Source organism: Dipteris shenzhenensis, chromosome 17, assembly GCF_047967505.1.
Source record: "Dipteris shenzhenensis isolate YYH24624 ecotype China chromosome 17, Dip_SZ_1.0, whole genome shotgun sequence".
Lineage (NCBI taxonomy): Eukaryota > Viridiplantae > Streptophyta > Polypodiopsida > Gleicheniales > Dipteridaceae > Dipteris > Dipteris shenzhenensis.
In genome coordinates this window covers 8,106,631-8,122,358 of record NC_141612.1, presented here as the reverse complement: position 1 = coordinate 8,122,358, position 15,728 = coordinate 8,106,631, and the positions used below count along the sequence as shown (strand labels likewise).

The following is a 15,728-nucleotide window of genomic DNA, read 5'->3' as shown; positions in this document are numbered from 1 at the left end:
TTTTTTTGGGCTAACCACCCCTTTCAATAAATTTGACTACTTTACCCTTTAAACAAAACAAAATGGTCCCTATAATGAGTGACGAGTAATATCAATATAGCATATGGTATTTCAAAGTATTGGTACGTTGGTTGTTCCAAAACTAAATATTTCAAAATTGTAACAAGTTTGCAAATGCAAACAAGAACTTTATAAGCTCTTTGAATGGAAGACTCATTTTGCCTTTTTCACTGCGATATGACTATGTTTTGTTTTGCTTTGAGGGCCACACTTTTTTATGTGAGGCACTTTTTGGTGGAGGAATCTTTCCCATGACTTTTTGCATTCGACACCGCCTCAAGTTTCTCCTCAAGCTCTTCCAGCTTCTGGGCTTTGTAACACAATGTTCTAGACATCTTTCTTTTTCCAATACTTTCCAATTGCGTGTGAGAATCAGAGTTTGCTTGGGCTTATGAAGTGACACGTGTGGTGTTTGCTATAGGCAATGGTTTGTTTGTGTGTAGGAGGCCTCGCATGTTGAGCTTTGAATCGGTGAAGTCGATTTTACTGAATTACGAGCTTGGCATCTTTCTTCACGTTAATACGGTGAACACAAACAGCCAAGTCTACTCCCCTCATATCCGTATACTCCCATGCAAACACATCCTTATATGCAGGAACTTCACCAATTCCTATCTGAATGCTCTAGTAGCAAATACACTCACCTTAATCGGTTTTGATTCTACCTTTGTTCCCTAGTTGAACTCTTCCAAGTCATCTTCTTTCACCCTTGATGTTCTTCGTATTTGATCTTCATATGCCAATTCAGCTTTCAAGATTATCTCCTTTCCATATTTCTAGTATAGTGCAATCTCCCCCTCAACCGGTTTGGCATCCGGTATGGTAGGCTAGTCCTCTTCTAATTCAAATCCCTCATCGGGTGTCGGATCTTCCGCTATAACTATGCACACTTTCATGATGGGTTGTTTCACCCTGCTGCTCTATTGGACGACCGCTTCCACGTCTATTTGAACAGTGGGACCACTGATGGATTAGCATCCAAGAAGTTCTGCTCCTCATCGTCATCCAGTTATGTTCCCATATTCACCCCTTGGGCCATTACACGGGCTGAACCAACTCATTGCCCTACCACAAACAGTTGTAATTTTTATGGATCCCCAAACATTGTGTCGAACGAGTCACCCGCCATTGGGTCTCAAATTGTACTATGTGGCTATCTGGGTTGTCCTTCTTTCAATCCCTGAACTCGGCAAACTTGCACTTCAAACTTACTGCGCTCGGATTCATTGGGTTAGTTGGCAGAATCGGTGGTACTGGTGGTACTATTAGAACTTGTGGCACTACTGGAACTTGTGGCACTACTAGCGCTTGTAACACTGCTGGCCCTACTGGCAATTGTGGCTAGATGGTTGGATTAACTGGTATTGGTGGGTTTATATAAGCTTCCATATTCTATGGAGCAACGGGGTTTTCTAGACTTGCTGGGATTACTGGTCTTGGATTTAAAAATGTTGATCTTTTTGCTTATCCGGATTGAATAAATTTGCAACATTCGAAGTGAAGTCCTTAAATGGGTTCAGTTCAGTGCTGACTACTGGCGTACAAATTTCGTCATCTTCAAATTCTGTGGCCGGATTCTTTTGTCCAGTCCCTCCAACTTGAAGTGGGTCATACGATAAGCGAGGGTTGGTTTGCCACACTGAGCCAATGCCGCAGTTTCAATTATGAAAACCAGATTTCATTGCAACTTTTCGTTCGGCGAAGCTGTACCGGCGTCATCCTAAGACGCCGTTGGGACATTTTCGCCCGCCCTAAAGCGTTCTTCTCCTCTTACTATAGTTTCAACATTATGCAGTTCTATATCCGGTTCTTGCAACCGCTGCTGGTGATGCAACCACGTATGGGAAGCAATGGGTCCTAATGAGTGACTGATCCATGGAATTTGACATGCAGACCGTCGTCCGTTACTTTCCATTCCACACGTATTTTGATCTTCCCTTCGTGGGTGCTTCTCCTTTCTCCGGTATCAAATCTTCATCAATTCCATAATAGAAATAATTCCGCCATAGAACCTTCATCATCCACCTAAAACCTTTCTTTCTTTGGCAACTACGGTCTCGGAGTTGGAAAGGTACACAAACAGCAGGATCGCCAGCGTTTTAGAACCCGCAAAAGTATTCCAGAATAACGGAAAATCAAAGTGCAATGCACAACTTGTATATGGAATGTAGGATGTCATTATGGATAATGCAGAGAATACATTATTAGAATCAGTAACTCACAACACAATCTGAATTGCTCAAAACAGATCAACAGATACAAAAGGAGTAATATTCATTTCAGAATGCAGAATGCTTAGGAAATCATTCTCATGGGGAGACCTGTGAGGAGCTAAGGTAGAAAAGAGTCTTTTTATAAAGCTTGGTGAATGGTTCAAATCTGCATGCAGGTAATGTTTTGCATGGTTGACGATGTGGCGACATTTCATATAAAACTCCTATGTACTGGGAGGTTATGAAGAGTCATCGTCATTCTCGTAGTCTCCAGGCGATGATGAGGGTCAATCTCCATAGTTCCAAGGAGGGCACACGACCCTTGACCTCTCCACACTGTCAAAGTTTTTCGGTTCATGAGCGATCACGAGCAGAGGCGGTTCACTTTGGTGAATATATTCGTGGAGTACCAGGTTGTTTTTTTTTTTTTCTCGTTGATAATAGAGAGAGTCTTTGTGACAGAGCCTTTGTGGCCTTCTCTTTCAAGTTTGTAATAGCCTTTGTGGCCGTCTCTTTCAAGTTTGTAATAGCCTTTGTGGCCGTCTCTTTCAAGTTTGTAAAGAGTTGCACTCATGGTGGATTAATAGAAGTGCTTCATGTGTTATCCTCTCGGATCTCTCTCTTTATTCTTATGTTTTTAAAACATATTCTCTAGCTTGTTCATTCGATTAAATACATTGCATGCAATATTGTGGTAAATCTATCATTGGTATTAGAGCACGATTGTCGACTTCCTTTTAGATAAGTGTCCCTGTGGTGCATGCATGTCTCAGAATCGTGCTAGCAGAGGCGTGCTTTTGAGTTCTACTTAATCCACAGAGGCTCTGATGATGGATACCTCCAAGAACGACAAACATGGAGCCATTTTGGTAACCTTCAATGGCAAAAATTCTGCATCATGGCAATTGGCCACACGTTTGCTTTTCATGCAAAAAGGATTGTGGCGTGTAGTGGATGGCACAAAAAAGAAGCCGAAAGAACGTTCTCATGATGCTGACAAGATACCCCTCTGGGAGCAGAAAGACGAGAAAGAAATAGACTTCGTGGAAAGAGCTCTGGGACCTGATTACTTTCATCATCTTGATGTGAAAGCAACTGCAGCTGAGAACTGGTAGACTCTGGAGACCCTTTTTGGTGTTGGTATGAAGCATTCAAAGTCTAATCTAAAGCAGTATTTATTTGACCTTCAGATGGAAGAATCAGAGACATTAGGAGAATTTCTAAATTGCATGCAAACACTCTGCAAACACCTTAGTGATCTTGGAGCACGGGTCGACGAGGACAAAGACAAGAAGGCAATCTTATTGAGGAGTCTACCCACAGAACAATATGGAGAAATAGTTTGTATACTTCGATGATGACTTGAATTTTCTCGACTGTGTAGGGATGTTGATGAGTAAAGAAAAGTGCAATATTAGTTTGTTGTTTGACAACAGAGCGTATGCTGCAACTGACAAGAAGAAGAAGAATGCGAGAGAAACTAGAAGATGCAATTACTGTAGGAAAAAGAGACACTACACAAAACAACGAGATGAAGCACAAGGCACTAGCAGTGGAAAGAAGAAAACAAGAAGGAGATGGCGATGTTGGTTGAAGTGGATCGTCTTCATGATCAGGATTTTGCTCTTTGAAGTCATGTTCTTTGTGAGCAATCAGTGATGAGCTCTTTGTGAGCACTAAACATTCAAGCTCTTTGTGAGTTGTGAATTGCTCTTTGTGAGTGTATTTGGTTAGAGCTCTTTGTGAGCAGTTGATGTTTGAGCTCTTTTGTGAGCAAGCTTATAGGTGCTTTATATTAGTTGTCATGCTCTTTGTGAGCACGTAGCTACAGTTTTGATATTTTCGTGTGTTTGAGTTTTTCATTAGTTCTCCCATTTCGACTAAGGGAGGGTTTGTTAGGAAATCATTCTCATGGGGAGACCTGTGAGGAGCTAAGGTAGAAAAGGGCCCTTTTGTAAAGCTTAGTGATTGGTTCAAATTTGCATGCACATGATGTTTTGCATGGTTGACGACGTGGTGACATTTTATCTCTCTTATCGTAGTGGGAGATTATGAAGAGTCTTCTCCTACCCTCCCCTCACTTTCTCTCTCTCTCTCTCCTCCCCTCATTCCTCTCACTTCTCTCACCTATGGCCTTCTGTTTCCAGTTTGTAAAGAGCTACAAGCCTGGTCGGCGGGCTGCACTCATAGTGAATTAATAGAAGTGCTTCATGTGTTATCCTCTCGATCCTCTCGGATCTCTCTTTTTATTCTTTTGTTCTTAAAACATATTCTCTAGCTTGTTCATTCGATACATGCATGCAATATTGTGGTAAAGCTATCATACAACAGTAGATCAAAAAGCTCTCTCCACACTCTATCTTGGAACGTCACATTCCGGCTCTCATACTTCTAAGCGTGGATTGAAGAGGTACACCCGACAAGTGGTGACCCTTCGTATCTGTAAGCATTAAGCTATGCTACCTGGATCTATCATCTCTATTCATAGGGATTGCATTTATTTTTGTTTTGATTGATGATAATTATACTTTCTTTGTATGCATTAGACAACGTGCTTCCCCTTTTGTAGTCTTTGAATGGAAAGTATAGCAAGCAATTCTCATGGTTGAGGAATGTCAAGTCCTTATGTTGGTTGAAGTGTATGAATTGTATGATCCGTGGCTTCTTTACCTTTCCTTGACAAATCTCATTTCCTAGTACGTGCGTTGTGTACTCAACAAGACAAAGGTATTGATGAAGATAAATTCTCTTGAGGAGCTTGTTAGTGGTAGCAATAGCACAGTGTAAGTAGCTTGTTGGAGCTTAATTCGTGTGTGCTATCATTTTGTTGCCAAGCTTTCGCAAGTACTTAAATGTGCTAAGGACATATATTGATTGGATCTTGGTTCAAGAGAATTGGATGGCCCTTTGGCAAGCAGCTTCTCCAAATCTAAATGAAAGATTCGAATGTCGGATATCAGAAAATAGAATTCAAAGTTCAGAGTTAAAGGCCAAAGCCCTTGCAGTCATGCAACGGAGTTCCCAGGCAATATACACAAATGTTATGAAGATGAAGAGACGTCTTCAGCAAGTAATAAGAACTACTCACACAGGCTGATATTCAAAGTCGAAGAACATAGTAAACTAGTGAAAACAATGGAAGAAACTTCCGACCAAAGCTACACATATTTTAAGAAAAATCCAAACGATCCCATGAAAGCAATGAACACCAGAGCCTATCACCAACCGATATAACTGTTCCAATAGAGAAGCTACATAGAATCCATGAAGCAGTCAAACAGCCTGCCAAATTGCCAATACTGGTTGATGCACCAAGCATTCCGGTTAGACGGCAAACAGTCATAAGCAGCAGATTGCAGAATGATATCCACAGCAATCAAAAATCCCTGGAAAAAAATCACAACCTCAAAGAAAGCTAAGCATAGAAGCTCCAATCTAAGACCTTGCTCCAGCAGGAAAATCAAGCATACAACAAAATGATCAGCAGATACAGCACCAGACAAGAGCTAACAACACGGAAGAGGCTTACGAGGACACCAATAGCGATAGTAAGAAGCAATCAAGACGTCCTTTACCAAAAGAACCAGTGACGAATCCTACATTCCCAGGAAACAAGAGGAAGCTACTCCAACTTATATCTATCGATACATCACACTGCCCTCGTTCAATTGAACCCAGCTATCGAAAACACAGGTACACTAATCTATCTCCACCACAGACCCAACATGCAATCAGAAGACCAGCCTTCAACTCATCATGCATTGCCCTCGTCCAATCGAAGCCAGCTATCGAAACACAGGTCTGCAAATCTATCTTTACCACATAGCCAACATGCAACCAACAGACGTCTTTGAGCAATAGAGCTCCGATATCCATGAGAGCCGCCACACAAAAGACCCAACGTAGAAAAACACCCACAGTGTAGAAGCAATACGTGTTGGAAAGGTCACCTCCCCATCTGTAAGCCCCCAAATGAGGAGAGCGTGGGGGAGGGAGACCTAGGGCAAGATGTGCCCAAAGAGAGATTACCTAGATGTGTGGATCTGGGACAGATCTGGAGCATTCATGGTTGGTGGGGTATCCCAAGGATGAAAGGCTGCATCAGGAGCAGCTCATGTGCAGGAAGATGGCGGGGAGATCAGGCCTGGCATAAGGCACTCAATGGACTGCAGCAGGACCCTATGAAAGGCGCGATGACATCAGCAATGTACGGAATTGTACGGTGCTGGAGAAGAGCCTGGCAGAGGTCAGAACCAGCAGGACAAACAGGCGCTGACATGGGGCCTGGTAGAGCAGCAAATGGGGCTGCCAGTGGGCAGTGGCATGCCTTATATAGGCTGGGCCCCTGCCTTGATTGGAGGGCCAAAAGCCCTAGAAGTGTGGGCCAAAGGGCCCTAGTTTTGTGAGCCCTTAAAGGGCTGGTTGGGCTGAGCCAACCAGGTCGGTTGGGCCAGCCAACCTGGTCTGTCCAGTCGGCCCAGATTGGGACAGACTGGTTGGGTTTTTGACAGGCCCCTAGGCCTATAAAAGGAGGGGCTTCATGCCCCATTATTTATCCAACATCCAACATCCAGCAGAAAGTGGAGCAGACAGGAGCAGCCTGAAGGCATTCCCTTTGGCCTCATCTTGGAGGTAAAGGAGAGTTGAAGGAGTGCTGCAGACTGATTTCCCTAAGGGCTGGGACCTTGGCTGTCTTCTAGGGCAGCAAGGTGCTGAGATCATCATCTTCTGGAGCAGCCATTCACAAGCAGGTTGGAGCAGTGGAACAGGGACCTGTGTGCTGCAGACAAAGCTTGGCAGGGGCTGCCCACTTAGGCTGATTCACAGGCAGTAAGGTGGAGAAGAACACACTAGACGGAAAGTCTACAGACGCTTGAGGTGGAGCACGCAGACTCGAGTCTAGAGATAGCCGGCAGATAGGAGAAGGACCTTGTGGTAAGATCAGAGAACCACACCATCGGTGGGACTCTGGATCTATCTCTCTTGTATCGTGTCCATAAATTTGGACGGAAATATATATTTTGGTGGTTTCTCTATCTGGCTGGTTCATTGTCTATTGATGAGTCTGCATATTTTATGCACATTAAAAAAAAAAGTTTGTGATTCCACACACCCCACACCCACACTGTGTGAGCTCCTGAGCATTACTATAAGTCTTCCGCTGTGTGTACCCTCTGTTGGGTATTTTCTAACAATACGCACTCAATGTCTCAAACCGTGAAAAGAGGCAACAACACCTGGAAGGATTCGAATGAGGAGGTCTTCCGTTCAATTGAAGGCAACCATCGAAAAGAACCTGTACGAAGCTACTCCCCTCATTCAATCAAAGCAACTCTAGCTATCGAAGAACAAAGCTCCCGTAATCGGTGTCGACCACAGAGCCAAGATGCAACCAAGATAGGAAAGCCGAACTCCCCGTTGCAGTACAAACTCCTGTAATATTTGGTTCCCTCCAAGCTACTCCCTTGTTAAATCAAAGCCAGCCATAAAAAACACTCCCCCCAATCGATTTCGACCACAGACCCAACATGCAACCAACAGACCAGGCTTCGAGTGATACCTGTAAGCCTGCAATCGAAAACACAGGTCCCCCGATCGATTTCCACCACAAACCCAACATGCAACCAGCAGACCAGGATTCGACTGATACCTGTTCGAAAAATAGAGCTGCCCACAACAGAATCGACCAGAAGCTCAGCACAATCGAGCAGAAGCTCCCCCACTCAGACTTCGAGTGATAGCTCTTCGAACAATAGAGCTCTGATATCCACGACAAACAGCACACAGGAAAGCCGAACAAAGCACCACACTCCAAGAAAATTCCTTGCTCCTGTCCAAGCTACTCCCTCATTCAATCGAAATGAGCCACTGAAAATAGAGGCCTGGTAATCGATCTTCACCACAGACCCAACATGCAACAAGCAGACCAGACTTCCGAGTGTCACCTATCAGAACAGAGAGCTCCCCACAACACAACCGACCGGAAGCTCAACACAATCGAGCAAAAGCTCCCCCCACTAAGACTCCGACTGATAGTTCTTCAAACAATAGAACTCTGATATCCATGAGTCCCTCGTTCAAACCAAGCCAGCCATCAAAAATACAGGTGGGCTAATCGATCTCCATGACAGACCCAACATGCAACCAGCAGACCAGACTTCAAGTGTCACCTATTTGAAAGACAGAGCTTCCCACAGCACAATCGACGAGAAGCTGAACACAATCCAGCACAACCTCCCCCCGCTAATCAATAGGTCATCAAAGGAAACTGAGCAGAACTCATCCAACGAGAGAGCCGCAGAAACAAAGCAAAAGAGAAAAAACACATTCACTGAGTGGACAACATCGAGAGATCTGCCCAACAACAATTTCAACAATAATCCCAACATGAACATACTCCATGCTCAATATGATGGATACAAGTAACATCTCTCACAATAATTTTTCGTTGAACAAGCTCAGAATTTTATGGCAGAATGACACTCAAAGCACACATGAAGGTTCTTGGTGATACGAATAAGCGTTCTTGGAGAAGTAGAAATTAGACCAAATGCAATAGCTAACTTCTCACTATGGTAGCAAAGGCTGTCTTCTTTCTCTTCTTCATCCACATCACAAAGCACTGCATTAAGGTCAGGCACAATATCCTGCCTCTTTCATGCGCATATTCAGCCTTTGCAATTCTGCATGGATATCGTCCTGTTGGGGATGTGATGTGTCTCCAACAACAAATTCATGCACCACATTATTCACCTCAATACAACTCCGGCCTAGCACTCTCTGGGCACCATTGTCAATCATTGCCCTTCCCACCTTCGCTACATCATCTGACTTACCTGCATTTGCATGGATCTTTGCTAGCTGCACATACGGTGATGCATTCTTCGGATCTAAATCAATAACAACGTTCGCAGCATGAACAGCCCGCTTCACATCACTGTGAATTCTGCATGCTGAAAGCAAGCTCAACCAAGCTGGAGCAACTTGTTCAAATGGCATGCTGATGATCATGTCTTCTGCCTCTTCTAGTAGTCCTCCTCGCCCCAGGAGATCAATCATGCACACATAATGCTCCATGGAGGGATCTATGCTATGGTGTGTACTCATAGAGGCAAAGTATTGCCTGCCATCAGCAACTAAACCTGTATGGCTGCATGCATTGAGAACACAGAGGAAGGTGACCTCATTTGGCTTTACACGTTCAGCCTGCATTTGACCAAACAATCGTAGGATTTCCTTGCCGTGTCCATTCTGGGCACAAACTGCCATCATGGTGCTCCAGGAGACCACATTCCGTACTGGCATCTCTGCAAACACAGCCCTGGCATCATCCAAGCTCCCACACTTACCATACATATTAATAAGGGCATTCCACACGGCAACATCCAACCCTCTTCCATTGCCAGCAAAAGTAGCATGGAAATCTCGACCCTCATCTAGGGCTGCCACACTGGCACACGCATCTAAAATGCTGATGTAAGTGATATCATTTGGCTTCACACCTTTGGAATGCATTTGACCATAAAGTTGTAAGGCTTCCTTGCCCTGCCCATTCTTCGCACAAGCTACGATCATGGCACTCCAGGAGACCACATCCCGCAGTGGCATACCTAAAAACTCAGCTCTGGCATCATCCAGGCTCCCACACTTGCCATACATATTGATGAGGGCATTTGCCACAATAATATCCTCCTCCCATCCATTGCTAGCAACAGTGGCGTGTATCTCTAGCCCCTCTTCTAGGACCATTGCACTTGAACACGCATCCAAAATAGAAATGAAGGTGATTTTGTTTGGCATTACACCTGCTGCCTGCATTTGAACAAACAGTTCTAGGGCCTCCTTGCCGTGCCCATTCTGGGCACAAGCTGCCATCATAGCACTCCAGGAGACCACATTCTGCAATGGCATCTCTGCAAACACAGCCCTGGCATCATCTACGTTCCCACATTTGCCATACATATTGACAAGGGTTGTCCCTACAACAGTTTCCCACTCCCATCCATTGCCAGCAACGGTGGCATGGATCTGTCTGCCCTCTTCCAGGGCTGCCACACTGGCACAGGCACGCAAAACACAGATGAAGGTGACCTTGTCTGGCTCAAAGGATTCTGAGTGCATTTGACCAAACAGTTGTAGAGCATCCTTAGCATGCCCGTTCTTGGAACAGGCAGCTATCATAATAGTCCAAGAGTACAAATTCCGATGAACCATTTTATCGAAGACAGCGCGTGCATGCTCCAGGCTACCACACTTGCTGTACATTTGGATGAGAAGGTTGCTCAGAAATCTCTTTCCTGCATATCCGTGCCTGGTCATGTGTTCATGAACACATTCACCCTCAGACAGGGCCTTGGCACTGGTGCAACGCCTTAGAAGCGAGGCATAGGTAGCAGCATCCGTCATTGGACCCAGCTCACCGAGAATCGCCTGTTCATTCTCGCATTCTGGAGAATAGTGCCAATCTAAAGAAAGTGCATAACAGGCCTTACCGATTCTGACCTCTTCTTCAAGCTGGGCCCAATTGCACATCCGCCCACCATGCAGCTTGGAGGTCATCCACCTCAAATAAGGGACAGGTGACGATCCAGGGACCTTGCCTTGGTGGTTACCAAAATCTATTTTCGTAACCCAAACCCGAGGCACATGCCGATGCGAGCCATTGGAGCTGGTAGGCGTGCAAAGTGCTCCACTGCTATGCAAGGATAGCGGCTCAAGCTCATGATGAGGCATGCCTGATTGCGAGGATAAGCAGGAAGAAACGACACAGAGGAATAATGCCATTGACGTTAAGTCATAGCTGGAACGTTGGCACCAAAACGGTCACAACTTGCCGAGGGAGGAACCAAACAGGAAAGCGACTATTGTGAAGGCTACGATCATGAATCACCCACGACAAGGAGCAGGCAGAAGAAGGTGAGGGAAAGGAAAAAGAGAGGATCGGTAAACCAGAGTGTATAGATGCCAGACCTGTACTCTGAGAATAGGAAGACTTGATTTGATTCAACTGCTTTTGGAGTTGTGGAGGCCACAAGCGCTTGAAAGCTAGATTGGGTGCAGCTATAGCGGCTCTACCTTGAGCTGTGGATAGCTGGTGTTGTTGGGCATCCATGGTGTTGGCGTCCCTCGCCGTGAATTGTGTTCACTGCCTTTGGAAATCCTCAGCTTTGCCCAATCCCTTTGGCTTTCCCTTCTTTTGATTTGAAAGATTCACCATCACACACCTTTGCTCGACAGCACGGATTTCTCTCATCACACCCAGGCTTTGGAAATCCTCAGCTTTGCCCAATCCCTTTCGCTTTCCCTTCTTTTGATTTGAAAGATTCACCATCACACACCTTTGCTCTATAGCACGGATTTCTCTCATCAGGCTCGGTTCTCACCATCCCTCGCCCCTCTAGACACACAAGCTGCCCTCGGCTCAGCACCAACAGCCTGCCCCCAATGTCACCGGCTCAAAGTTTTCCAGCGCATTCATCTTTTTACGGCAGGCAGCCTAGGGAGAATTTTGGTTTTCTTGAGCCCTGGTTGAGCCACATGTATAATTTTGGGCCCTTGATTTTAGTTTGATCTAAGGCCTAAAACATGCCTTCCAAATTTGACCAAAAGCATAGGAATTGGCTCTTCTCGCTTTTCAAAAATCACCAGTCATTGACCAAAGGCATAGGAATTGGCTCTTCTCGCTTTTCAAAAATTACCAATTGTTTCAAAAATCACCAGGATGTGTGTGCGTTTTGCATCTTGCTAGTGGACAACATCACACCCAAGCACGTCATTCCTAGTGAGCTTCCCATGCAAGAATAGCTACTGATCCAAAGCCCCCGGCTCCAAACTTTACCGCGAACCCGTTTGTGATCTGCTGCAGCTACTCAGTGGCTGAATCTCGTTGCGACAAGCTAGTTCGCTAGTGGGGCGCCTTTCACTGGGCAAAACGTTTGGTGAAGATCGTTCTGGATCGCATTTTCGACATGGTCGATCACACCATGAGCATGGCCTTCACCGATCATCCACAAAATTATCTGTGCAGGCCTGAGGATAATTCTCATCGTGCATTGTTTGTTGTTTCTCCAAGGTTGCTGACTTGGTAGCATAGATGGGGTAGACTTGATGATGGGACCCTTCCACTCTTAACAGCCTTCCACGAAATTACCCGGCCTTCACCACTGCCCGTGAATTACCCTGCCATCTCTCTGCCAACGATTTCGAATTCCCTGACACACCTACCACAGTAGCTCTACACTCTCAACCATCCACCAGAAATCTTTGTTGTTCATTTTTTTTTCGTTCGCTCCCACGGCGAAATCGATTCAGAAAGTCTATTGACACACCGAGATAAGTTGGAGTTGGCATCGATTCAGCTTCCTCAATCCGCTGATTGTTGATCCGCAAGTGCTCATTTAGGTACCCCGATATGACCAGGTCTCAAAATCATCGAAACTACATAACTTTGAAAAACGAGTTTGCATCGATTCAGCTTCCTCAATCCACCGATTCTTGATCCGCAAGTGCTCATTTAGGATATACGGTGAAAGAACCAGCCAAAAAAGGAAGGGATGAACCCGCAATTCTTGAGCTACAAGCGCCATCACCTATTGCAGCTAATATACTCTGCTCATTGACAACGGATGTCTATTGCCCACGAAAGGCACTTAGTCGACATATGCATGGCATCTATTGTCCAAAATGGAAATTGTAGGTTGCATTACCCATCATCCCTGTCTTCTATGCTGGATTACAAATATAACTTGCAACAACTAGCTCTACAGTTCCAAGTTCCTTTTCTCTCTTGAAGAATGAAAATGGGTGATTGTCTCGTTCACAAGGGTTACGCTATAAGTTATTGTCGTGATGGACAAGACCAACAAGAATGGAGACCTTGAGCTCTTTGATAGCTGCATAGGCATGTGGCAGACAAGGCCATACTCCTCCAAAGTTACGCTAGCCAAGGCTACTTACTCATTGCTTGCCTCGAAAGTCCACTAACAAATTTTTTGCCTGACAAAGTTGCCGGCAAGCCGCAACAGTGCATTCTTTTCTACGTAATTTGCCCAGAAGCGAGCTCATAGAGATCCTTGCGAAGCATTCGTTGTGACGGCGCCCATATTTCATCAATATACTAGAGGTCGATCACTGGCTCACGAACAGGCTTCTCGCTGTGGATCAACACAGGAGACTGTCTTGTGAATCGGGGTGGAGAAAAGAATCGGCTGGGTTTTGTTCGGCAAGTTGTGCCCCATGTTCTTGAACCCAATTCGCTTTTGGAGACGCAACGCAAACCCACACGTCCATGAGCCCGCTACAAATTTGAATCTTCCCCAGGGTGCATTAAATGTAACGGGTGGCTGGCAGGCAATCAAAACGAACGGGTAAAGGTAAATGAAGAGCTCCGTCGGGTCATCTCCCTTGGGTCCGGTCCCATGTGCAGGTCCAGGTCAGCTGCGGGGTGGGATCCTTCAGAAACGCCAAAGGCACCACGGTAAAGATTATCCTGAGTGTCTGTGCAGTCAGGTATATATGTGGGAGCTTGTAGTTCTTTGTTAGGAAAGAAGAACTACGGTATTTAGTGGAGGGTTTGTGTGAGTAGATGTCGATGGATTGTTGAACCATTATCCGTCGTCCAATACTTAAGATGGGTTCTATCGGCAAAGGTCCAAGATGAAGTTGGGTTCTGCCAGCTTTTGCCGTATTGATCATGAAGCCCAAATGCTTTTAACGCGGTCCATAGCATATCATAGTCCTCCATTACAACATTCTGTCCCATTCCTTCATCAAGTCTTGATCAATGCAAGTAACACATTTACGTAAGCATGCGAACATATCATCATTCTTCACGATCGTCTTCTTACGGGCTTATACGACAAAGTTGATAGAGACACCATATAAAGTCGCTTGATAAGGTGTTTTGTGTGTGCGGACAGTCTTGATGGAGTATTCAATTGTCTGTCGTGGAACATCATTTTAGCGATCATTAAGAACGCAACTTCTATCTTAGACTTTGTTGTGTGCTTTTATGCTCATGGGAAAGAAGAGCTTCGGCGGATAACAAAAAGGGGAGGGGAGAGACGAGAGTAGCTCCCCCGACTGGAACAATTACAGCATGTAAGGGTCCAAAAAATTGTCGGATAATCTCTGTCCCAATTGTTCACTGCCTTGCTATTAACTCTGAGATGATCAAAAGGTGCAACGAAGACTCGACCCTCTGCAGAACTGCTCAGCTTTGCATATGCTTGTGTCTCGTCATATGAATCTTCTATTAAAACAATGGTGGCTCTTAGCCTTTCGATAGATTTCCGCTAATACGGTGGGAGGACCCTGTCCCCAAGATTCTGATTATAGAGATGTCATTGCTTCCTTCAGTACACAGGACTCCTATGAACTCAACGATGGCTCTGTGCTGAGGATCGGGTCCTAACAGACCCCGTGTCGCCTCTCATGTCGACATTAAGTTGTTTGTTTCAATGGAAATCATTGTACAAAATTCACTTTTAATAGCCCAACTGGCTTTAAAAATTCTCTTTCACCACTACACTAGAAGGCAATGCACACATGCTTGACGACGGAAAGGCTGCCCACGTTGATCTTGGAAAATCTAATGGTTTGAATCACTTTTTTCAAGGGCAAAAGCTATTGCTTTTTTACTCTAAGATTACCTTGCTTACTCTCGTATAGCCAGGAACCTACAAGAGCTATCCTGAGATGAAGACGAGCAGGCCCAAAAGCAAGCCATGGATTATTGAAAATGGAGTGCTCCAAGATTAGCATATTGATTACAGATATGAGGATCACCTCGAAGAGAAGAGTTGGCCTTGCATCAACTCCGACTAATGTTAGGATCTCGCTATTCGGGCTAAGCACTTGCTACTTCAAGAGGCACCCTCTCAGGAATTACGTATGTCAGATATTTGTTGACACCACTAGTTCACAAGGAGAGCGTGCCGCAAATCTAGTTCCTCATAATGTGATTGGCTCGTCAGAGCGCTCTGTGGAGATGGGCGGGGGTGCCAAGCCGGACAGGAATTCTCAAACCTTCACCGAAAGCTGTCTCTCCAACTCAACCCTACTGCAGAGTGCGACCCAGTTGAGTTGGAGAGACAACTCATTCTCCACCCCTTGCTCAAGTAATCTTTCCAGCTGAGGAGAGTGCCTGTGAACATCTCATTTCACCCGCCTCCATCTCATTAGGTTATGACCATTCATTTCTTGACTGCCACTTGGTGTGAACAGGGCCTAAATATTGACAAGGGTAATTTTCTACCTTTTTGGACTATTGCATTCAATATGGCTTCGGCCTACTGGGGTGGGCATTGGTTTCTAATATGGGTTTATATCGTGGAGCCACCAGCAATATGCAAGAAAGGAGATTGCTTGGATGTGCGAAGGCTCTAAATACTTGGGCTTTCGGTTTGGGCGTTTCCCCAACACATGCTTTGTGTGCAAGCAAGAGTCTTTGATGAG

General features: G+C 45.2%; 1 protein-coding gene across 1 annotated transcript; it reads right to left on the bottom strand.

Annotated features, from left to right (window-relative positions):
- Window positions 1-8,906: 8,906 nt before the first annotated feature.
- LOC147891625 (pentatricopeptide repeat-containing protein At2g13600-like) lies at window positions 8,907-11,385 on the bottom strand. The gene is made up of 3 exons (XM_087388009.1): window positions 11,244-11,385; window positions 10,215-11,008; window positions 8,907-10,130 (listed from the first exon to the last, which is right to left on the bottom strand). The coding sequence occupies exons 1-3, from the start codon at window positions 11,383-11,385 to the stop codon at window positions 8,907-8,909; spliced, it is 2,160 nt and encodes a 719-aa protein (XP_087244135.1).
- Between the last annotated feature and the right edge of the window lie 4,343 nt (window positions 11,386-15,728).